The sequence below is a fragment of the Amblyraja radiata genome, chromosome 11, assembly GCF_010909765.2.
Source record: "Amblyraja radiata isolate CabotCenter1 chromosome 11, sAmbRad1.1.pri, whole genome shotgun sequence".
In the NCBI taxonomy this organism is placed as follows: domain Eukaryota; kingdom Metazoa; phylum Chordata; class Chondrichthyes; order Rajiformes; family Rajidae; genus Amblyraja; species Amblyraja radiata.
The window spans coordinates 51023354-51049243 of record NC_045966.1 but is presented as its reverse complement, the minus strand read 5'-3'; the positions used below and the strand labels follow the sequence as shown (position 1 = coordinate 51049243).

Sequence of the window (25890 nt, the reverse complement as noted above, 5' to 3'; positions counted from 1 at the left end):
GGTTGTTTGGCAGCTTTTTGCTCGTAATCGTACTTTGCATAGCACTCGTGAAAATCATTGGTCATTTAATCCAGACGGAACCGGCCTGTTTGCAGAGAGCTTTAAAGAACTGTAAAATGCAGAAATTTAAAATGAGTTACTCTGGTACTCGCAGTCCATTCTACAGATATGATAGGGGATTGTCCCAATGATATCCAATTAAGAACCTGCAGTGGTTAGGTAATACAATATACAGTAAGAAGATTTTAGCAGATTTGAGAGAACTGGCTTCACAGCAAAGGAGGAACAGTGGCACACAATGGGTTCCGCAGCCTAATCACTCCGGTGACCTGCGTTCAATCGTGACCACATGAGTTTGCATGATCTCTGTCTGCATGGTTTCTCCCCCCCCCACCCCTCCAAGTTCTTTGGTTTCCTTCCATATCTCCAGAAATTTGCAGATGGGTTAATGATTACTGTAAATGACCCCCGATGTGGGTGGGTGGCAAAAGGAATGGGGGGGGGTGCATTGATGGGCACAGGTGAGAGAATGGGGAGGGGAGCTACATTGAAATGAGGTTTGAGGGAATGAGACAAACGCTGTATGTCTAAACTAAACATTGTCTACATTGGCTGGGTCTTCTTTCTCTTTGAAGGTGTCGACTAGTGCGGGAGGAGGATCGCAGTATGAATAACTACCCAAACCTGTACTATCCAGAGCTCTACATATTGAAAGGAGGGTACAAGGCTTTCTTCTCTCAGTTCTCGGTAAGGCTCATTGTTTCCCTGGGAAAACGGAGAGCGTGGTTTTGAGGTGAACTTGATGATCAGTTTCGTCACACACTCCGTTCTGCCGGCAACCAATCAGCTCTGAATGAACAGGGCTGTGGAGCTGCCCTTCATTGGAGTTAGATGACCTTGTCCACATTTCACGGGTTGCTGAACTTTGGATGTGATTCAAATATCCTTTCTGGTTTAAGTTCAAAGGTCTTGTGGGCTATTTCAAAAAGAGTAGGGAAGATTCTGAAGTACTCAATCAAAATTCCATGTAATCTAAATTCCGACTTTTACATCATCCACATACTTTTGTTTAGCTTTGCTACGTGATTGATATGATTTTTTAATTAATTGGAATTAAGGGTTTTAATAATCGTGTAAAGAATTCTGTCAGTTGATGCCATGGTATTTATAATCTGATAGAACATTTCCCAGGCAACAGGCCAGGGATTTGAACTGAAATATTAGTGATAGCCATGTGATATGCCTTGCTGTAAACGGAAGCGATGGACTTTACGTAATGGGTGTTTCCAGATTTAGAAAGCTCCAGCCTGGTTGATTTTGCTTCTGTTGCTGTTCTGCAGAACTACTGTGACCCACCTACGTACTGTCCCATGGATCACGTGGACTTCCAGGAAGAGATGCTGAAACTGCGAAAAAAGAGCAAATCCTGGGCAGGAGAACGTCGCAGGAGGGAGCTCATCTCCAGACTGAGGAAGATGTGAAAAGTCAATGAGACATGCCACCTACCAGGAGCCTGATCTGGGGGCCCTTCATTACAGGACATTGATCCATTCAAAGATGTTCCATATCCACCACTGTCCATAAAGTCACAATGGAGGATTATCCAACCATCCAGCTCTTATGTTGCCAATTCAAAGTATGAAGGCCAACCTCAACTTGATACAATAATGGATTTGTAATGTGAAGGTTCATGGCCATGATTTTTTTTTAGCTACAGAATTATTTTTATCAAATATTAGTTTTATAAATATTTTGCCATCTGGAAAATCTACTTGCAATCTCCATCCATCTCAAGGCCCTGGATGAGTAGATGGTTGGTTTTATTAATCTGCTGACAAACTGAATGCCAGCTGACACTTTTCTCCCAAGCCGTCCAAATGCCGCAAACCTCCCATCGTGGTCAACTTGGCAAAAGCTTGGCATCCAACTCTCATGCCTCCAGGCAGGTGAAGAGAGTAATATGGGAATAATTACATAAACACAAATTTCTTTTTCTGTGCATGGACGTCTGAGGAGATGCGACACATTGATCTATTTTTTTATTGTTGCAATGCAAGCTGCAAGATTCTGCGTTTTGCATCATTTCTGAAGAATAATGCCACGCGGTTCCCCCTCCTTTTGAATTAGCCCGGGTGATATTCGCAAGTGTTGATGCAAACCATTCTTGATCATTGTTTATACGGTGGAGCCATATTGGCTCAGGGGCACTGAAGCTCGTTGTTTGAAACTCCCAGATTGAGCTGGATCCAGATATGACCTATCCTATGAGCTCTTACCAGAAGAGAGAACATTAACCCCATTTGCTCCAGACCAGTTCCATCAATATATAAAATGTATTCGCTCCATGTTCAAGCAACTAATTTCCTCAAAACAGTGGCGCTGGCCGGTGTTGGATGTAAGGAGTAATCCAAGCCCTGGAGTCGGGTAGTGTATTCTGTGCAGTAAAAGTGGTAAATTTCTTATTCCTGTCCCAGGTAATAGTAAACAACTGGAATTTTATTAAGTCTATTTTGTTTTTTATGGAAGCTGATTCATTCCAAGATGTTCCACCTCCACTACTGCCTGTAACATCACAGTGGAAGCTGAGATGAACGTGACATTTTCAATTAAAATACAGACTAGCAAGTAGAATCTGAAATGTCTACGATGAATAAGTCACTTGGATTAATATGGCATTTTAATCTTTTCATTTGACTTCATCATCCCCAGCAAGGCAAGCTGTTGTTGGGGCTTCCACCAACATTGGTTGACGCTGCCACGGCACATCATGAAGGAACCATGAGTTGGGTGGACCATGTTAATATTCAAAGCGACTATCATGCCACATTTTTACTGGATTTTAGATGAGTTGAGCCTTCAATATTCATACTTGGGGAGTGGGCTTACGGATTTAATGCCCATCAGTAATTAACCTGGCAGTTTGCCTCCTGTCTTTAAAGCAGTGGCTCATGGAGGGCTACTCCCATAGTTAGTAATTCACTAGGAATTAACAGTAGTTTGGTCACCAGCTCATTTTTAGCCACTTGGCCAACTTAAGTTTATTTCCCCACAGTGATGATTAATGAGTTTATTACTGAGAGATGGGATGTCACAATGATATATTCCCAGGCACCCTGAGGAATACAGTCTGGTCTTGTGGTCGGGTTAGCTGTGGTTGGAAATGATGACTATCCTCTATGGTTCGGTGACTGTGAGAAACCTCTGCTCGTGTCTAAAATCTCCGTGAGATGTACAATTTCTTATTTGCAGTGCGCCTTTATTTGAATCTTTTGAGTATTAATCTGAAAATTAAATGGATGTGTTCTAATCATTTTGAGTTATTTTGCATCCCAATTGTTTCATGGGGTGCACTGAGCTCAAGAGGTTATGTTTTATTTTGAGTACCCTTCTCAAAGTAAGGAGTTGGTGTGAGGAAGGAAGGCTGTGTCCTTGGGGCTGTGATCGTGTGACTGAGGTCTGGAATGAGGAGGCTGTGGTTCTCCATGTTGCTGATGGCCATTGCCGGGTGAAAGACCATTGACTGAAGCTGCTCGCTCTCCTCGTGAGGAGATGTCCTCCACGTTTTGGACCATCGCCACCAGTTGTCTCTGAAGCCCAGTCCCCTCACAAAGTTGCAACCACATTTTCTCTTGGCCAATGGTAATTTTAACAAAAACATCAATGTTGCATTTTAAAAAGAAAACTGAATGTAATGGGAATGGAAGCAGGCATATGAAACCTTTCTAATTTATCACACGTTTGCTGTCTCTTGATATTGCATCTTGGTGATCTATCTTCTTTACACATCTCTATATATATAGAGGCAATACCCAGGTACGACCACCCAATTGATGCATACACCTAGGTACAAATACGCTATCATAATATTAAATTCATTGGTCTGACCTACGCATATGTTCATTCTTACGGACAGCAAAACTAGTTTCTTTCATCTGTCTATTTTTAATTTTTTTTAATTTTCAATTTTGTATTTTGATGCCATTCATTCCAATGGGACAGTTACAGTAATGTGACTTTTGGGTATTTTCTGTCTTGTGGACACAGAACAGAAACAGAACCTATTTGTTACCTGGGGCCAGCCTATAAATGGCATCAACGTTTAAGACGTGTTATAAACATGACTTTTTATTAAATTTCTATCAAGCCATGGATTTACTTTTTTTAAATACTTTTGTCTTCTAATTTTCACTGCCCCAAAAATAAGGAATTAATAATGTCCATTGAGCTGTGATTACTGATGTAGCTCTCGGATGCAGTACTGTGCCCTATTGAACGACCAGATACCTGATGATAATTCAGTTCAATATCTATGTTTAAACCACTATCATCTCAATGTAACCTGTTGGCTTGGGACACTAACCTAACGCATGCAATAAAATCTGTTTTGTTCAGCAGTGGGCGGCTTTGTTTTCATTGCAAGGTTTATTGCTCATTATAATTGAAAATCTATTTAAGTATGCCATTATCTCAACCCTACTCTTTTTGCTGAGTTCGCTTAATTGGAGGCCAGAGGGAGTGCTGATAGTTCAGCACAATGGAACTGGTAATGGTGGGAATGAATGGGGCTACTGGTTTTGATGGGGGATGGGTGGCATTTGGAAAATACATTTCCGTAGCCTTTTCACCTTTACTGGTCCAGTTGCGATTGGAATGTGAGGGTAGTGGTAAGTGAGGGAGTGGGTGGTTTGGAAGAGTCTCGTCACATTGCAAGCATGGAGGGCGTGACGGGACTGCTGGCCTGATGCATGACTGTTTCTGGTGATGCAGAAGAAATTAGTCCTGTGGTGGTCGGGGTTTGCTACAGATTATGACACAGGCCTTTGGCGTCCGAGAATTTGGCTGGAAAATGCGATCTAAAAGACCAATGGGGATGGACCAAATGTTCCCATATCAGTGGGTCAGGATGCATATGTGAAGGTGGTTGCCGGAGGTTGCAGGTAGTGGATGGTAAGACCTTCCACTACCTGCAACCTCCGGCAACCACCTTCAACTAGCATCGCAACCGGCTTCGACTAAAATAATTACCCATTTTAAAAACGGCAACCTATTTTTAGTCGCGGCCGGTTTTGAATTTTTTGAAATATTCGCCGGAACATAGAAAAAGCGGAAACCACTTTCGACCATTAGGGAGACTGACAAAAACCTCCGGGAATCGCACGAAAACCTTGGGTGGGGCGCAATGTCTCCAGAGGCTTCCGTTCAGGTTTCCTAAGTGGGACAGGGGCATAAGATGCTGTTTTTTTGCTCAAGATGCCACTATCCTTGGTCTCTTTTGTCTGCAGTTTCAGCCAGCACCCAAATCTTCTACAAGGCCATCTGAGATGTTACAATAAACTCAGCTCAACAAAGTGTCAGAAGTGTCCTCACCTGAAATGTCACCTATCCATGTTCTCCAGGGGTGCTGCCAGATCTGCTGAGTTACTCCAGTACTTTGTCACTTTTTATTTTGTATACCGGCACCTGCTGTTCCACATTTCTACACCTCAACAATGTGTCCATTGTGGGAAGTGGGAATGTCAGTGCAGCACAGGAGTGCATCTGGTGGAGCTTCTGCCTCGCAGCACCAGACACCTGGATTTTATCCTGACCTTTGGTACTGTCTGTATGGAGTTTGCACGTTTTCCATGTGACACTGGGTTTCCACTGGGTACTCTGGTTTATTCACGGATGGTTTATTCTTTAGATATTTTCATTCATTAATAGAAAAAAATAATAGAGAAACTGTTATGATAATGTTGGCTCAATGAAGACTTTGTAAATACTTGTTTGGACCTTGCCCCCTGTATGCTATTGGGAAGCTGCCATCATTGGGCCAGTATTACTGATTCTCTCTCAAACGTTGTGTTGGCTGATCATCCTCTGTCAGTGTGTGGATTATTATGGTTTTGGCTCCATAGGGAACCTATCCACTTGAGGGAATTATTTGAACAATGTGGCTATACAGATGGGGATACTGTCGGCCTGCAATCTACTCGGGGTGTAGAGATTCAGGCTAGTAACATTATTGCTATTGGAGAACAGTTGATTCATCAATCACGTTGGCCATTATTGCCTTGCAGATACTCAAAGAGAATGAATCAATCGATTGAAACTCTACCATGGGCATGTGACTGATGCCACCACCTCTGTTCTGCACCAAGGCAGAGGGAGATGTCTGGTGCATGATTGATGGCTGTGGTGTACTTGAGGATTGAGATTTATGAATTCTAAATCTCATCCATGTCGAACATTGAATCCTGCACTCAGAGCCATGAACAATTCTGCAGCATGCAACTTGTCAGGAATGAATAATGACTGTATTAATGTCAATTTGATTTTCTTCAGGCATCTACATCGAATCCTGCATTTGGCTTTCAAATAATCAGCAACATTTATTTGATGTATTGTATCACTTTGCTAATAGCATCCACCTGAGCACCAAAATATTAAATTTGTTTACAAAGATCCTAGAAACCAAGGAAACAGTTTCACCAGAGTGATTCCTCACATTCTGCCATGAGGTATCCTCTTGCTCATACTGATAGCACCAGAGACCTGGGTTTGATCCTGCTAGGGGTGCTGTCTATACAGAGTTTGTATGTTCGCATCCATTACCTGTGGGGGATTATTTTGGGTGCTCTGGTTTCTTCCTATATTCCAAAGATGTATAGATTTGTAGGATAATTGACTTTGGAAAATTGTCCCTAGAGAATGTAGGATAGTGTTGGTGTATGGGGGTGACCGCTGATTGGCATGGACTCTGTGTGCTGAAGGGGCAGTTTCTGCGCTCTAAAGTCTAAAGACATTCGCAGCATCACCAGCCAGAGCAGTTTCCATTTGTCTTTCCCAAGGAGTTTAAAAATGTGACACCAAGTCCCCTGTAGTGTCCCGATGGTACGAGTCCGCGGGCAGTAGAGTCGTTGTCGGCGGGCGATGCGTGGGAGGTCCCGGTGGGCGGATGGTCAGTGGGGCGGCACGGTTCGGCCAGCCCGGTGAAGCGACGAGGTGAGTAGGGCGCGGTGCGGCGGCCATGTTCGGAGAGCCCCGTTCCGGCGGCGATGTGCGGTAGGTCCGATCCAGCGGCGATGTTGGATGGGCCTGGTGTGGCGGCAATGTTGGGTGGGCCCAGTGCGAGGTGGGTCGGCCAGGTGCGGCGGCGAGGTGGATAGGCCCCCAGGTGCAGCGGCGGGGGGGGGAAGGGTTAAATAAACGACATACCTTTTGCTTTGTCCTGTACTTCCAATGATCCAAGGATCTGTGGAGCAAATTCCTCTCCACAACGAATATAAACCTCACCTGCATTTTAATCCCCCCCCCCCGGGTAACATGAGGGGGAACTTCTTTACTCAGAGAGTGGTAGCTGTGTGGAATGAGCTTCCAGTGGAAGTGGTGGAGGCAGGTTCGATTTTATCATTTAAAAATAAATTAGATAGGTATATGGACGGGACAGGAATGGAGGGTTATGGTCTGAGTGTAGGTAGATGGGACTAGGTGAGAGTAAGTGTTTGGCACGGACTGGAAGGGCCGAGATGGTCTGTTTCCGTGCTGTAATTGTTATATGGTTATAGTATGATCATTGAATTATGTTCTTATGCCCCCACCATCCTCTTTACTGCTCACCCCCCTCCACCTCGGTGAACACATTTCTTCCATCAGGCCAGACCACACTAACAACCCTACTCCTTTCCCCTCCTCTGTACCTTCATCTCCCACCCTCGAGTCCACTTCTCGAAACAATGGTCACATATTGAGAAAGGCATTATTAAAGTACACTGCGGGCTATCTTCACAGTAGTTATGCATGCGTCACTTACAAAGCTAAAACTGCAAATAGCTTTGTACAATTCCATAACTTTCTTTTAAACTATCAAGTATGATGCATCCCCTCTTATGTCCAACAAATACAAAACAATAATGATATCATTCACTGTCCTCTTTATCCATTGCAGGTAACGCACCCAATTCACTGAACCATTGGCAAAATGAATAAAGTTTTATGGCTGCAGAGAATGGTGGGATGTGGATCATGTGCATGCAGATTAAATTAGTTTGACTTGGCATCACGTTCGGCACAGGCATTGTGGGCTGAAGGGCCTGTTCAGGTGCTGTTTTTTTCTACGTTCAATCACTTTTGAGCCAATTGCACAAGATTTGCTTTGGAGATGCAAACTGACTTCCCACGAAACGTCACCCATTCCTTCTCACCAGAGATGCTCCCTGTCCTGCTGAGTTACTCCAGCTTTTTGTGTCTATCTTCAGTTTAAACCAGCATCTGCAGTTCCTTCTTACACATCTCATAGAGGGGTCTCACTTATAGTGGCCTTTATAAATGAAGTCTGGTGAATGGCCAAAGGGTTTTATTTGAGTCAAGTATGTATTCTGAAGTAAAGATCCGTTTTTTTGGTTGGGCCTGTGTGATTTGGCATTTACAATGAAATTTTAAATATCTTCTGAAGCCAATGTGTTGATCCCATGCATTTTGGAGTTATTTCTGACCTTTTGCCCGAAATAAAATGGCTAGTGCATGATCAGTTGTTGTAGAGTCATTTAGCACCAAAACAGACCCTCTGGCCCAACATGCCTATGCTGACCGTCAAATACCAATCAATACTAATTCAATTTTACAGCAGAAGGTCTATTGCCTTCTGTACCTTGGTGAATCAAGTGCTTGTTCAGATACTTAAATGTTGTGCGATTGCCTCCACCACCCTCTTAGGCAGTGTGTTCCAGCTTCCAATCACCCTAAGGGTGAAAAAAAAATTCCCTCTGAATCTCTTATCCTTTATCCTAAATGCCCTCTGATTATACACACCTCACCCATGGGAGAAACGTCTCCCAACATATACCCTATTTATGTCGCATAATTTTATATACAGTGCAGAGTATGGCAATTCATCACAATTTAACCGTATGCAGTTAGTCTCAGCTCAGGACAGTAACTATCTCTCTCCTTGGAATTGCTGTTGGTTTATTATTGTCACCTGCAGCAAGATACAGTGAACGTTGTTTTATATCCTCACCAGGCAAATCACCATTCATGAATACAATCTAAACACAAGAGACTGCAGATGCTGGAAACTTGAACAAATAACATACTGGTCTGAAAAAGGGTCGCGACCCGAAATGTCACCCAGAGATTTCTCCAGAGATGCTACCTGTCCCGCTGAGTTTCTCCAGCATTTTGTGTCTACCTTTGCTGTAGTAATTAAGTGGGTCAGGCAGCATCCATGGAGGGAATGGACAGATGACATTTCAGGTCGGGACCCTACATCAGTCTGAACAAAGGTCTTGACCAAAATGCTGCCTGTCCATTCCCTCCACATATTCTGTTGGCCAGCACTTTTATTTTTAGCTCTGACTATTAGATTATTTCCTTATGTGTGGGCAGTTGTAGACTATAACCAGCAGATGGCACCAAAGGTTAAGTGTGAGCAGGGGAGAAGGGACTGGGACAAAAGAGACTGCAGATGCTGCAATCTTGAGTAAAACTCAAAGTGTTGGAGTAACTCCCCAGATTAATTCAAAGGTACCTCGGTTTATTTTTGCTATTTGTGGGTTTAAACTAGAGAGTCATGTTCAGGTCTCTATCTTGTTGCTTAGTACAGAGCTATTGGTTCATGCCAAGATCATATGTTTTTAGTTTAGTTTATTGTCATGTGTGCCGAGGTACATGAAAAGCTTTTGTTGCATGTTAACCAGTCAGCACAAAGACAATACATGATTACAATCCAGCCATTCACATATGATAAGGGAACAATGTTTAGTGCAAGGTAAAGCCAGTAAAGTCCGATCAAAGATAGTCTGGGGCACACCAATGCGATAGGTAGTAGTTCAGGACTGCTCTCTAGTTGTGGTAGGATGGTTCAGTTGCCTGGTAACAGCTGAGAAGGTGTGTGTTTTCTGGATGTGTGTGTTTTCACCTTTAGCTCAATGGGAGAAGGGAGACGAGGGAGTGGCCAGGGTGAGATTGTCCTTGATCATGCTGCTGGCCTTGCCGAGGCAGCGTGAGGTGTAAATTGAGTCAATTGAAGGGAGGCTGGTTTGTGTGATGGTCTGGGCCTTGTCCACAATTCGCTGCAATTCCTGTTGATCTTGGAGGGAGCTGTTCCCAAACCCAGCTGTGATGCATCCTGATAAAATGCTTTCTTTGGCACATCTGTAGAAGTTGATGAGAGATGTATGGGACATGCTGAACTTCCTAAGCCTTCTAAGGAAGTGTTTCATCTCACTTCAGATGAACCAGACATCCTGTTCCTGGAGAATGGGATTATACCCTTCCCCCTTCCCCCGTCTCATTCCCCTCCCCCTCCCCTCCTCAACTATCAGGGTGAGTGGAGGTACAAACTAGCTTTTGTTTGGGTGTGAATTATGTGAGCTAGTTGGTCCAAAATATCAAGGTGGACCTTACATCAAGAGTGGTCTTGACACCTGTTCTAAGTGATCAGAGACAGTTTAGCAAGAAATCTTTCAAGGTTCAACAAAATCTCTGGAACCTCAGAGGTCAAGGAGAGACCTGATTGAAATATATAAAATTATGAGCAGGGTAGACAGTCAGAACCTTATGTCCTGGGTGGAAATGTGTAGCATGTGAAGGCATAGCTATAAGGTGAGAGGTGGAAAGTTTAATGGAGATGTGCGGGGCAAGTTTGGGGTGGGTGCCTGGAAAGCACTGCCAGGGGTGGGTGGTGGAGGCAGATATGACAGTGGCATTGCAGAGACCTTTAGATAGGCTCATGGAAAGTGTAAGGAATAGAGGGATATGGATCATGCACAGACAGATGAGAGATCAGTTTAACTTGGCATCATGTTCGGCATGACATTGAGGGCTGAACGGCCTGTTCTAAAATGAATAGGCCTGTCCCACGAGCATGCGATTGCATGCGGCAAGCGCGACCAAACCGGAAGCGGGGGCCGCGCGGAGATCGAGTGATCCCCGTACAGGGCCTGTCCCACCGGCATGCGACTGCATGCGGCGAGCGCGACCAAACCGGAAGCGGGGGCCGCGCGGAGGTCGAGTGATCCCGTACGAGTTGACGTGAAGTTCGAAAGAAGTCCGCGGGAAGTTCATGCTAGGCGTACGGCGTCAAGACGCTGCGCACGGCCTCAATGCGGCTGCGGGCCGGCAGGCCGTTGCCGCGCGGAATCTTTGGACAGTGTCAGTTTTTCGAAGCCCCGCGTGATGTCGGGACCAGCCCCGCACAACTCCATACGGCTCCGGCGATCGAAGTGGGACTGGCCCCGCGAGGCCGCATGGCTCAAGCGACCACGTTAGGTCTCGCTTGCCGCATGCAGTAGCATGCTTGTGGGACAGACCCTTTAATCTGCATTCTTGATTGAGTCAGGATGAAAGAAGGGTCTGCTTCTTCTCAAGGTTAAACATTCCATGTTTATTTAAGGCTGGGGCGGGTGGAAACGCTTGGCACATCCTGTCAATGATCAGCTTTGAGAAAGGAACTGCAGGTAAAACGTCATGGGGTAGCTTGCATCTTATTGTTCTGTGTTGTACCAACTATCGATGTATTCAGCAGCACAAAGAACTTCTCTCAGTGCCTGCCAACCTTCAAGTTGCACGAGTTGACAACCCGCAACCTGAATGTGCTATCAGTGGGAGGTGTGTGCACAAAGCAATGAGTGGAAGCAATGTAACACTGGAGGCAATAATGAGTATGCACCATTAACCATGCAGCTGCCAGTCCACTAACTAAATAACAAAGATCAAGGCACTCCCTTGCCTGGAGTGCAGGCAGGCAAGCTAGTGAGCACGTACGTAATTTCAAAGCAATACTTCAGAAGCTGGCGTGAAAATGGAAAAGGAAGGAGATGTCATCACTTGGAACAGAGAGAGCAGCTCCCTGGAAACACGTCAGTCAACAGGTCTTATTGGTATTCTGCTCCCAGCTCCATTTTCTATCACTCATTAATGCTTAGCTTTATCAAGTGTTTCATGTTACTGCTGGGCCGCTCCCAGACCTTAAACAAAGTGCTGAATAGTGGAGCTCCCACAGAGGATGTATGGCACAAGTGAGGGAAAGCTCCATGAGCTTGCAGGGTTGGACAATGAGAACCGCATTGTCAGAGTGCAGTGCAGAGGCTGGAATTGTGAGAAGGGTATGCCCAAAGATTGAGATTTGTTAGCTGGATGTTGGCCAGGGGCCGCTCCAAGAGTGCAACTTTTAGTCGCATGTTATGCCAGTACCATTCTGAGATGCAGATTTCAAGCTGGACTTTGAGACATTGCAAGACTGAGTTTCAGATGAATGTTGTCTGAGAGCCGTACTGAAATATTGATCTTTATACGTGTGTTATGGCATAATACTGATATTGAGGTGCTTCAGATGCTGGAATCTTGAGTAAAACACAAAATGTTGGAATAACTGAATGGGTCAGGCGGCATCTGTGGAGGACATTGATAGGCGACATTTCGTGAAGGGACTTGATTAATTTTAGTAGATGGCGAGAAAGCTGTGAAATAGCATTATTGAACTGATATTAAGGTTTGGGGATGGATGTTATGTCAGTGCTGCACTGATATCAGGATTTTTACATGGTTGGTTTTCCTATGATGTGTTAGGTTTGGACTTTTATGTCCAAGCACCGCCATTCTTTCGCTGCTTCTTCTGGCTCCAACTTTGAATGTCTATAAGTACAAAGTGGACAGAGTTTTATTCCATGCTTAGCCATTGCTGGTGACGGCCAAAGGGGCAGTGTAGGATTTAGTGCTTTTCCATAGCTGTGCTTGATCAGGCAATGTGTTTGTATACAGAGTGCCGTATTGGATAAGAATTATGAAATAATCTCTTTGGATAGATTGTCTCAAACAGCTTGTGCACGTGGAGGGTAAAACATATATATCTTTGGTCTCTGAAATGTCAATTACTTAAAAGCTGTAATTTCCAATGCATACTATGAATTTGCACAGTAGTACACACCTCTCTAGTACATAGATAAACATCTCTATGAGTTTAGGTTATTGTCACGTGTGCCGAGGTACAGTCAAAAGCTTTTGTTGCGTGCTAACCAGTCAGCAGAAAGACAATACATGATTACAATTGAGCCATTCACAGTGTACCGATACATGTTAAGGGAGTAATGTTTAGTGTAAGATAAAGCCAGAAAAGTATGATCAAAGATAGTCCGAGGGTCACCAATGAGGTAGGTAGTAGTTCAGGTCTGCCCTCTGGTTGCAGTAGGATGGTTCAGTTGCCTGATAACAGCTGTGAAGAAACTGAACCTAAAAATGGAGGTGTATGTTTTCACAATTCTATACCTTTTGCCTGATGGGAGAGTGGGAGAAGAGGGAGTGACCAGGGTGCGACTCATCCTTGCTGGCCATGCCGAGGCAGCGTGAGGTATAAATTGAGTCAATGGAAGGGAGGTTGGTTTGTGTGATGGTCTGGGCTGCGTCCACAATTCGCTGCAATTTCTGGTGGTCTTGGATAGAGCTGCTCTCAAACCAAACATCTCTGAGTTTAATTTATTGTTACATGTACTGAGGTACAGTGAAAAGCTTTTGGTGTGAATAATGTTTAGTGCAAGATAAAGTGAGTTAGGACATGAAGCATAGAACAGTACAGCACAGAAACCTTTGGCTGACAGTGTTTGTGCCAAACACAAAGGCAAGTTAAACTGATCTCATCTGCCTATACATGATCCATATCCCCCTATTCCCTGCACTTCCATGTGTCAGTCCAAAAGCCTCTTAAACACCACTTTCGTATCTGCCTCCACCACCACCACCACCACCACCACTACCGATAGTGCGTTCCAGCCTCCCACCACCCTCTGTGTAAAAAAACCCTGCCCCGCATGTCTCCATCAAACCTTGCCCCTCCCATCTTGTAGCTATGTCCTCTAGTGTTGGGTATTTTCACCTTGGGAAAAGGTTTGGACCCTATCTATGCCTCTCATCATTTTATATACTTCTATCAAGACCTCCCTCCAGAGACGTTCCAGAGAAAACAATCCAAGTCTTTCCAACCTCTCTCCATAACTGAAACCCACTAATCCAGACAGCATTCTTGTCTGCACCCTCCCTAAAGCCTCCACACATTTCCTACAATGGGGCGACCAGAACTGTACGCAATACTCCAAATGCAGCTTAGCCGCAATCCTAGAAAGCTGCATCATGACTTACTGACGCGTCTATTCAATGCCACTGGCAATGAAGGCAAGCTTACCATATGACTACCCTATCTAATGTGCTCCCATGTTCAGTGAGCTTGATCAGGCAGAGTGCCGTATTGCATAAGGATCATGAAATAATCTCTTTGGATAGATTCTCAAACAACTTGTGCATGTGGAGGGCAGAAAATATATCTTTAGTCTCTGAAATATAAATTACTCAAAAGCTGCTATTTCCAATGTCTATAAATCTATGGTTATACACAGTGAATCTCACCTCACCAGTACATCGTTGTGTCATAGATGAGACTGAGTTGTTAATAAATGTATAGTTTCTATTGTGTGCAGAAACTAGTGTAAATTGTAGATAATGAAAATTAAACGATATTATTACTTAGTTAACTGGAATCATTGCAGGTCTGTTTAAAATACACTGAGCTTTTAATAAGTAAATTGTGTTTAGCAGGAGCAGCTGTTTATCAGGTGCCGGGGTAAGTCTAATCTGCTCCATAAAGGTTTAAACAAAATGGCCACCTTATTTTCTGCTTCTGTTGAAAGTCAAACAACTAGCTTTAATTGCCTCTGCGCAACTTTTGTTCAAGCACTAAGTTTCATATTGTATCTGCTTGCTGGTCTAGGTATGTTAGTGATTTATATAACAACGTAACTCTGACTCAGTGAGGTACATGAACTATGACTCTATGATGCATGTACTATGACTATGAGGTCCATGTAATGTAACTGTCTCTGAGGTCCATGAATGTAATGTGACTCTATGAGGTATCTGCTTAAAGCTGCATGTTCCTGCTTGCCTTGGGATCTGATCCAGTCCTGTATCCACAGCCAAGAACTGCAACTCACTGAAGATCTTGTTGTAAGTTGACCCACTCTGACGTAACTTGCTCCCACCGCACATTGGGTTCACACAGGATCTGAACCGGCCCTGCTGAGTGCCCCCCACCCCCCCTGGACTGTCTCTCTCGGATGGTCACGTCGCACAGACACATCAGCACTTTAGTCTGTTTGAACTGTTTTGACTATTTTACTGTTATTTTACAAACCATGCTCTCGGGGTATCTAAATCTAAATTTTATTAGTTACTAGACTAAGTGGGACCCGTTGGGTCCCAGCATCACAGAGGAGGGCTGGTCATCCAACGCAATATTCCACCTCTCCACCAATTCTAATATTGGTGGCCAGTTGGGGGGGGGGGGGGGGGGGGGGCTTTCTGAAGCGCTAGTATAGGTGTTGTGGGCTGATGGGACTGGTTTCCAGAGGGCTAGTATGCAAATTGTGCGCCAAATGAATTCTTGGGCTGGCGTCTCAGTCAATCAAGCCTGTTGTGCTGGCAACTCACTCACTCACGGCTGGTGGGCTGGTAGTTGACTCACGGCTAATCCTTGAAATTCTATTTCAAGCAGGGTATAAGGCCACCAAATTCAAGTGCAGTTTCTTACCACTTCTAGCAGGGTGCAAGGCAACCAAATTCAAGTGCAGTTTCATACCATTTGAAGTAGGGTGCAAAGCCACTAAAGACAGCGAGTCGTGACCTCTCCCTCCTCCATCTTGCAGAGACTGAGCCACACCCACATTTCCGGGTTTTATAACCCCTCCCCCCCCCCCCCCCCACCGGAAAAGGTGTGGCTTTCATGGAGTGATTGACAGGAGATATTCTCAACATTTAAAAAAAAAACTAATAACACTTTTATTTTTCATTGATGGGAAGAATTCTCTGCACCTGCTCAGCGGAGGGGGACTGAGTAAGATGGCCAAAAATCACAGCCGTAAGTGGTAGCGTTTTATCTAAAATCAATATACAGTGCAAACAGGAAGTAAGTGCATTTACAGTAGTGCCTTTTAACTTCAAGCCAAAGCAACCGCCACCATTTGCAGTAATAGTGCCTTTCAACTTCATGCTACCATTAGCAGTAAGTAGTGCCTTTCAACTTCAAGCTAATGCACCCAAGCCACCAGGAAGACCCGATCCTGGACTGACTCTGGACTCTGGTCCTGACCACGGGGGGGAAATGGAGGAGGACTGGCCAAATTTTCTGCCTTCCACCACAGTGATGAATGCTGTGGTGGATGTTTGTGTTACAGTTTTATTGTGGTTGTGTGTTCTTTATTATTGTATCGCTGCAGACAACCCAAATTTCCACCAGCCTGGCTGTGTGGCAATAAATTATATCTAATCTATCTAATCTAATCTAATTTGCAGTAAGTAATGCATTTTAACTTCAAGCCATTGCACCCAAGCCACCATCTGCAGTAAGTAGTGCCTTTCAACTTCAAGCCAAAGCAACCAAGCCACCATTTCCAGTAAGTAGTGCCTTTCAACTTCAAGCCAAAGCAACCAAGCCACCATTTGCAGTAATGGTGCCTTTCAACTTCAAGCCAAAGCTCCCAAGCCACCATTTGCAGTAAGTAGTGCCTTTCAACTTCAAGCCAATGCTCCCAAGCCACCATTTGCAGTAAGTAGTGCCTTTCAACTTCAAACCAAAGCTCCCAAGCCACCACTTGCAGTAAGTAGTGCCTTTCAACTTCATGCCACCATTTGCAGTGCCTTTCAACTTCAAGCCAATGCACCCACGTCCCCATTTGCAGTAAGTAATGCATTTTGACTTCAAGCTATTGCACCCAAGCTACCATCTGCAGTAAGTAGTGCATTTCAACTTCAAGCCACACCCAAGCCTCACCCAATCCATCATTTGCAGTAAGTGGTGTCTTTCAACTTCAAGCCACACCCAAGCCACCATTTGCAGTAAGTAGTGCCTTTCAACTTCAAGCCAAAGCAACTAAGCCACCATTTGCAGTAAGTAGTGCCTTTCAACTTCAAGCCAAAGCAACCAAGCCACCATTTGCAGTAATAGTGCCTTTTAACTTCAAGCCAAAGCTCCCAAGCCACCATTTGCAGTAAGTAGTGCCTTTCAACTTCATGCCACCATTTGCAGTAAGTGGTGTATTTCAACTTCAAGCCACACCCAAGCCACCATTTGCAGTAAGTAGTGCCTTTCAACTTCAAGCCAAAGCAACCAAGCCACCATTTGCAGTAAGTAGTGCCTTTCAACTTCAAGCCAAAGCAACCAAGCCACCATTTGCAGTAATAGTGCCTTTCTGGAGCGCTAGTATGAACCATTTTAGAACCAATAGTCTTTTTTTTTGTTGCAAGCTTTAGAACCAATAGTCATTTTTTTGCAAGCTTTAGAACCAATAGACATATTTTTGCAAGCTTAGAACCAATAGAGACATTTTTTTGCAAGCTTTAGAACCAATAGAGACACTTTTTGCAAGCTTTAGAACCAATAGACATTTTTTTGCAAGCGTTAGAACCAATGGACATTTTTTTGCAAGTTTTAGAACCAATAGACATTTTTTGCAAGCTTTAGAACCAATAGACATTTTTTTTGCAAGCTTTAGAACCAATAGACATTTTTTTGCAAGCATTAGAACCAATAGACATTGTTTTGCAAGCTTTAGAACCAATAGACATTTTTTTGCAAGCTTTAGAACCAATAGACATTTTTTGCAGGCTTTAGAACCAATAGACACATTTTTTGCAGGCTTTAGAACCAATAGACACTTTCTTTGCAAGCTTTAGAACCAACAGACACCTTTTTTGCAAGCTTTAGAACCAATAGGCATTTTTTGCAAGCTTTAGAACCAATAGAGACACTTTTTGCTAGCTTTAGAACCAATAGACATTTTTTTGCAAGCTTTAGAACCAATAGACTTTTTTTGCAAGTTTTAGAACCAATAGACACTTTTTTTTGCAAGCTTTAGAACCAACAGACACTTTTTGCAAGCTTTAGAACCAATAGACATTTTTTGAAAGCTTTAGAACCAATAGACACTTTTTTGCAAGCTTTAGAACCAATAGACATTTTTTTGCAAGCATTAGAACCAATAGACATTGTTTTGCAAGCTTTAGAACCAATAGACATTTTTTTGCAAGCTTTAGAACCAATAGACATTTTTTGCAGGCTTTAGAACCAATAGACACATTTTTTGCAGGCTTTAGAACCAATAGACACTTTCTTTGCAAGCTTTAGAACCAATAGACACTTTTTTTTGCAAGCTTTAGAACCAATAGGCATTTTTTGCAAGCTTTAGAACCAATAGAGACACTTTTTGCTAGCTTTAGAACCAATAGACATTTTTTTGCAAGCTTTAGAACCAATAGACTTTTTTTGCAAGCTTTAGAACCAATAGACACTTTTTTTTGCAAGCTTTAGAACCAACAGAGACACTTTTTGCAAGCTTTAGAACCAATAGACATTTTTTGAAAGCTTTAGAACCAATAGACACTTTTTTGCAAGCTTTAGAACCAATAGACATTTTTTTGCAAGCTTTAGAACCAATAGACATTTTTTGCAGGCTTTAGAACCAATAGACACATTTTTTGCAGGCTTTAGAACCAATAGACACTTTCTTTGCAAGCTTTAGAACCAATAGACACTTTTTTTGCAAGCTTTAGAACCAATAGGCATTTTTTGCAAGCTTTAGAACCAATAGAGACACTTTTTGCTAGCTTTAGAACCAATAGACATTTTTTTGCAAGCTTTAGAACCAATAGACTTTTTTTGCAAGCTTTAGAACCAATAGACACTTTTTTTGCAAGCTTTAGAACCAATAGACATTTTTTTGCAAGCGTTAGAACCAATTGACATTTTTTTGCAAGTTTTAGAACCAATAGACATTTTTTGCAAGCTTTAGAACCAATAGACATTTTTTTTGCAAGCTTTAGAACCAATAGACATTTTTTTGCAAGCATTAGAACCAATAGACATTGTTTTGCAAGCTTTAGAACCAATAGACATTTTTTTGCAAGCTTTAGAACCAATAGACATTTTTTGCAGGCTTTAGAACCAATAGACACATTTTTTGCAGGCTTTAGAACCAATAGACACTTTCTTTGCAAGCTTTAGAACCAATAGACACTTTTTTTGCAAGCTTTAGAACCAATAGGCATTTTTTGCAAGCTTTAGAACCAACAGAGACACTTTTTGCAAGCTTTAGAACCAATAGACATTTTTTGAAAGCTTTAGAACCAATAGACATTTTTTTGCAAGCTTTAGAACCAATAGACTTTTTTTGCAAGCTTTAGAACCAATAGACACTTTTTTTGCAAGCTTTAGAACCAACAGACACTTTTTGCAAGCTTTAGAACCAATGGACATTTTTTGAAAGCTTTAGAACCAATAGACACTTTTTTGCAAGCTTTAGAACCAATAGACATTTTTTTGCAAGCATTAGAACCAATAGACATTGTTTTGCAAGCTTTAGAACCAATAGACATTTTTTTGCAAGCTTTAGAACCAATAGACATTTTTTGCAGGCTTTAGAACCAATAGACACATTTTTTGCAGGCTTTAGAACCAATAGACACTTTCTTTGCAAGCTTTAGAACCAATAGACACTTTTTTTTGCAAGCTTTAGAACCAATAGGCATTTTTTGCAAGCTTTAGAACCAATAGAGACACTTTTTGCTAGCTTTAGAACCAATAGACATTTTTTTGCAAGCTTTAGAACCAATAGACTTTTTTTGCAAGCTTTAGAACCAATAGACACTTTTTTTGCAAGCTTTAGAACCAACAGAGACACTTTTTGCAAGCTTTAGAACCAATAGACACTTTTTTGCAAGCTTTAGAACCAATAGACACTTTTTTTTGCAAGCTTTAGAACCAATAGACACTTTTTTGCAAGCTTTAGAACCAATAGAGACACTTTTTTGCAAGCTTTAGAACCAATAGAGACACTTTTTGCAAGCTTTAGAACCAATAGACACTTTTTGCAAGCTTTAGAACCAATAGACTTTTTTTGCAAGCTTTAGAACCAATAGACATTTTTTGCATGCTTTAGAACCAATAGACACGTTTGTTTGCAAGCTTTAGAAGCAATAGACATTTTTTGCAAGCTTTAGAACCAATAGAGACACTTTTTGCAAGCTTTAGAACCAATAGACATTTTTTGAAAGCTTTAGAACCAATAAACACATTCTGCAAACATTTTAGAACCACTAAGGGCACTTACATTTGAGTAGACATGTGTTCAGTGTTATTCACAGCTCAGAGAACCGTGACCCTCTGCCTTCCTCCATCTTGAAGAGACTGTGTGGCACACCACTTCCTGGTTTTATAGTCCCTCCCCCCTGCCGCCAGCGGGGGCAGCAGAAAGAATGGGGAATTTTGTAAAAGCATTAATATCTCTGTCATGTTTAATCGACGGGAAAAATCCTCGGCACACATGCGGCGGAGGGGGGCTCTGAGCAAGGTGGCCAAAAATGACGGCCGTAGGTGGCGGCGTTCTCTCGGAAATCGCAGCACAGATGACCAAAACCGGTCAAGAACAGACTTTTAGTAAGATAAGATAAGATAAGATTTATGTTATGACATCGGATGGAAGCTGCATACCAAATCTCGTTGCACTTATGTGCAATGACAATAAAAGATATTATTATTATTATTATTATTATTATTATTATTATTACTATTATTATTATTATTATTATTATTATTGAGAAACAGGAGCCTCTCCTACACCCTGGATCCAGAACTTAACTTGACCTGACAAAGGGAGAACGTGCAAACTCCATACGGACAGCGCCAGAGGTGGAGATCGAGCCTGGGGCTCTGGCTCTACCCACTGCGCCACCGTGCCGCACTGCAGGGGAGCCATGTGCTTTTGACCACTTGCTCTGTGTGGAATCTTGAATCCGTGGGCGAAACGGGAAGGTTGAATGACCGGGAGAACGTGTACACCTTCTTGTGTCTGTTCTCAATCCGTAAGAATTCCCCAAACCAGCTGCACAAAGATATGTGGAGGTTGCGATCTCACTTCCTGTACATAACCCCTCAACTAAGGTCCCCACGGAGGCTCTGTCCTTCCAAAGGAATTCCGTTTTCGGCAAATGGAACACACCAATCTGTGGCGGCTCAGTGGTGCAGCGGGTGGAGCTGCTGAGGCTCGGATTCGATCCTAGTTTCGGGTTCCGCCTGTGCCTGGAGTTAGCACGTTCTCCCTGTGACCAGGTGGGTTTCCCCCAGGTGCCCCGGTTTCCTCCCAGCACGGACTCGATGGGCCGAAGGACCAGGTTAACCCTCTATCTCTTTCTGATATACTTGAATGGCATTCTTTCCGTTTCTAACTCAATTAGTTTCAAACAAAATGTAACTGAGTTGAGAACAAAGAGTAGCTCTGTGTCTGTTTTTATCTGTGTGGACCTTGCTTGAGGTTGTTTAATACAAAGGTTGTTTAATACAAAGGTTGTTTAATACAAAGGTTATTTTGTCCCACTGTATCAGTGGTGCTTGTGAAACTTTGAGGAGTGTATGGGTAAATATTGACAGCAAATGTAGCAGCAGCAGCAGCATACCCCTATTTATATAGTCACGCTTCATATCTTGCCCTTTACAAGTAATCACCTTCAGATAGCCTTTGACATCTTCTCTGTACAGTGAAGCTAATAGATTGACTGCCCACGTGAAAAGAGAAGATTTACAACTCATGGGCAAAATTGTTATTAAAAAGGTAAGGGGAAAGTTAGGAGCAAATGTCAGCCAGGGAACTGAACACAAGTGTCATTGAATTGTACATGTAGAGCATAAAATAATGGGCTAAATAAATAGCTTGCCGTCCAAAAGACCCTGAAATATAGTTTGAGGAATTAAGCATTTCACCCTCACTAGACTATCACTGATAGGCTGACATACACACTTACAGTACGTGTGTAAATACAATTGTTTTCCTATTTCTGTAAAAGTCAAAGTTGACATTATTGAATCTGTTGAAATAAGAAGTGTAATTGAAAACATGCAGCAGAAAATGAGGCACAAAGTGTTGGAGTAACTCAGGGGGTCAGGCAGCATCTCTGGAGCACATGGTGTTTCGGGTCAGGGAATCTTCTTCAAACTAGCCGTGGGTAGAGTTTTTTCGGAAGAGGGCAAAGTCACGGACATGTTCCGCTTCGACATCGAAGGTACACCAATCCCAACTGTCTCCGAAAGGCCAGTGAAGAGTCTTGGCAAGGTGTTTAACAGCAGCCTGAAGGATACAGCATCTGTCCAGGCAACCTGTCAGGAGCTGGAGAGTTGGTTGAGAGCAGTGGACCGGTCGGGGCTTCCCGGCAAGTTCAAGGCATGGATTTACCAGCATGGTATCCTGCCAAGGATACTCTGGCCACTGCTTGTCTACGAAGTCCCAATATCCATCGTAGAGAGATTGGAGAGGAAAGTCAGCAGCTTTCTCAGGAGGTGGCTGGGACTGCCCAGGAGCCTTAGCAGCATCGCCCTTTACGGAAATAACACCAAGCTCCAGCTGCCCCTGAAGTCCCTGGAGGAGGAGGTAAAGTGACTCGGGCCAGAGAGGTGATGATGTACAGGGACTCCAGCGACCCCAAGGTGGCTCAAGCAGGGGTGGAGGTGAAAACTGGGAGGAAGTGGAGAGCCGGCGAAGCCGTGCTGCAAGCAGAGTCTCGGATACGCCACAGAGTCCTGGTGGGAGCAGTGACTCGGGGAAGAGCTAGCCTGGGAATCTTCCCAACTCCCCAGTTTGACAAGGGCAAGGGGAAGGAGAGGCGCAGGCTGGTCCAGGAGGAAGTGAGGGCAGTGGTGGAGGAGGAGAGGTCTACCAGAGCAGTTGGATTGAGGCAGCAGGGAGCCTGGACAAGGTGGGAGTAGGCCATGGACCGAAAAGTCACATGGACTGAGCTCTGGCAGGTTGAACCACAGCGCATCAAGTTCCTGGTCCAGGCAGTGTATGATGTCCTGCCCAGCCCATCGAACCTCTTCATCTGGGGCAAAGCGGAATCTCCAGATTGCCCGCAATGCTCAGGCAAGGGGACGTTGGAGCACATCCTGAGCTGCTGCCCAAAGGCTCTTGGGCAGGGCCGGTACACATGGCGTCACGACCAGGTTCTCAAACCCATTGCAGAAGCCATCAGCATGGGAATCAACGCCCCACCACCCAGATGATCACCTTCGTGAAGGCCGGAGTGCAGCTGCCAAGAACCACAGCAGCCAGGAATCAGTCAGGAATCCTGGCAACTGCGCAGGACTGGCAGCTTTCCGTAGACCTGGTGAAACAGCTGAAGTTCCCACGGCACATTGCCACGACCACCCTGAGGCCAGATATCCTCCTGGTCTCAGAGGCGACCAAAAACATCGTCTTGTTGGAACTGACAGTGCCGTCGGAGGACCGTCTGGAGGAGGCCCACGAGAGGAAGATGACCAAGTATGAAGAGCTGGTCATAGATTGCCGTAAGCAGGGCTGGAAGGCAAGGTGTATGCCCATCGAGGTTGGCTGCAGAGGTTTTGCAGGGCAATCACTCTACAAAGCCTTGAGTGCACTGGGCATAAGCGGAGTGGCGAGGAGAAAGGCCATCAAGAACACCACAGAGGCAGCGGAGAAGGCCTCGAGATGGCTCTGGATCAGTAGAGGAGGTCCATGGGGAGGAGCGAATGCCACCGGAACACAAGTCGTGGTCTGATCAACCACGGCTGGGTCGCCTGGGTGAGGGTGTCTGATGTTGAAAGACCCGAAACACCCAATGACCCCAGGTTACATCACTGATGATGTGTTCAGGAGCATCTATCGATGTATTTGTATCAATCAGCGGTAGAGTTTTTTCGGAAGAGACATAAAATCATGATGGGGAATAGATAAGGTGAATGCACAGTCTTTTACCCAGAGTAGGGGAATCCAGAAGCACAGGACATGGGTTGTAAGGTAAGTGGGGAAAGATTTAATAGGAACCTGAGGGGTATTTTTTTTTCACTCAGGTGTGTGGATGCATAGAAAAAGCTACCAGAGGAGGTAGTTGAGGCAGGTACTATAACCCCATCGAGGGAAACTTGAACAGGTACTTGAGGTGGGCCAAAAGCAGGCAAATGGGACCAACTCAGATGTGGCTTCTTTGTCCGTATGGCTGAGTTGGACCGAATGGCCTGTTTCCGTTCTGTATAATGCTATGACTCTACCCAAAAAAAGACATAAAGTGCTGGAGTAACTCAGCGGGGCAAGCAGCATCTCTGAAGAATATTGGTCTGTGACCTTTTGGGTTGGGACCTTTCGTCAGACTACATGGATCTGATGAAGCATCTCTGCTTGAAAGGTTGACTTTTGTCTTGCTTGTGATTTTTGTCCCTAGCTTATCCCTTCACCTTTCCCCTCTCTAAGCCATTTCATCATCTTTCCCCTCTCTTAGCCATTTTGTCACCTTTCCCCTCTCTTAGCCATTTTGTCACCTTTCCCCTCTCTAAGCCATTTAGATCGGAGATGAAGAAAAACTTTTTCACACAGAGAGTTGTGGAATTTTCCGCCTCAGAGGGCGGTGGAGGCTGGTTCTCTGGATGCTTTCAAGAGAGAGCTAGACAGCTCTTAAAGATAGTGGTGTCAAGGGATATGGGGAGAAGGCAGGAACTGATTGGGGATGATCAGCCATGATCACATTGAATGGCGGTGCTGGCTCGAAGGGCCGAATGGCCTACTCCTGCACTTATTGTATATTGTCTACTTGTGAGAAGTACCAGATATTTTCCTCCACGCTGATCACTATTACAGACACACCATGCCCCATCTTTCCCTGCCTCTGTCACTACTCAACACATGATGCAGTGTAGCATTCTCCAGTTCAGGCAAGTTCTCACAGACATGAAATGTTAAATCAGTTGCACTGTTCACAGATGCGACCTGATTCTCTGAGTATTAGGATCACAGTTGCCAGATATAAATACAAATATTAGTTTAGTTTAGAGATACAGCGCGGAAACAGGCCCTTCGGCCCACTGAGTCCGCACTGACCAGCGATCCCCGCACATTAACACAAGCCTACACACACACTAGGGACAATTTATTTACACTTATACCTAGTATACAAACCCAAGCCAATTAACCAACGATCCTGTATGTCTTTGGAGTGTGGGAGGAAACCAAAAATCTTGGAGAAAACCCATGCGGTCACGGGGAGAACGTACGAACTACATTCGTACAGCACCCGTAGTCGGGATCGAACCCGGGACTCTGGCGCTGCAAGCGTTGTAAGGCAGCAACTCTTCCGCTGCGCCAACGTGCCGTCCAAAGACAAATATTGTTTTTTAACTTGGGAACATTTGGCACCTTCTGCTCCTTGTGGAGTTTTTCAGTTAATAATTGCTGATGGACTGGGAGCAGTCAATAATTCAGAGACCCATCGTCACTGAGTAAATATCAGCAAGCTGTTACATTTCCTTCCCTCGCTAGTGATTGAGCAACATTCTCTATCCTTCACCAATAACTCAAGCCACAGACGTTATGATCCAGAGGGAAATTAAGAATTAAGTATTAACTTCATGGGAACATTTTGCTAATTTGTGGCTGGTTGGATTTCAAATCCTCTTGCCTCCCAGTGTGGCCTTTGATTCGACCAAATCCAAGTTTATTCTCAAGCACCCACATACGATAATCTCGCATTAATCCAATTTTATTCTCCCCTTATTCCCATCAACTCTCCCTCACCGATTCAACCCCTCACCTACAAAAGCAAATTATCCTACTAACCCGCACACCTTTGGAAACTGGACTATTTGGAATATACTCGCATGGTCACAGGGTTTGAGTTTAGTTTATTGTCACGTGTACCGAGGTTCTGTGAAAAGCTTTTTGTTGCATGTTGAACAGTCAGCGAAAGACAATACATGATTACAATCAGGCCATCCAGGGTGTACAGATTCATGGTCAAAGGGAAAAAATGTGAATAACATTTAGTGCAAGGTAAAGTCCAGTCAAAGTAGTCCAATGGTCTCCAATGAGGTAGATG

The 25890-nt window shown here is 43.9% G+C and overlaps 1 protein-coding gene and 1 long non-coding RNA gene across 2 annotated transcripts in view; one reads left to right on the top strand and one right to left on the bottom strand.

The window, feature by feature from the left end:
* cdc25c (cell division cycle 25C) overlaps positions 1-3879 on the top strand; it is a 44221-nt gene extending 40342 nt beyond the window's left edge. Inside the window, exons 17-18 of the mRNA XM_033029533.1 lie at positions 636-747; positions 1341-3879. Coding sequence (XP_032885424.1) covers positions 636-747; positions 1341-1481 — 253 coding nt within the window. The 3' untranslated portion in view covers positions 1482-3879. The remainder of the gene's footprint in view (positions 1-635; positions 748-1340) is intronic.
* Positions 3880-5569: 1690 nt separating this feature from the next.
* Positions 5570-24080, bottom strand: LOC116978802. Its single transcript, XR_004413559.1, has 3 exons — positions 24069-24080; positions 23006-23011; positions 5570-5652 (listed from the first exon to the last, which is right to left on the bottom strand). It is a non-coding gene; the product is annotated as an uncharacterized LOC116978802 (long non-coding RNA).
* Between the last annotated feature and the right edge of the window lie 1810 nt (positions 24081-25890).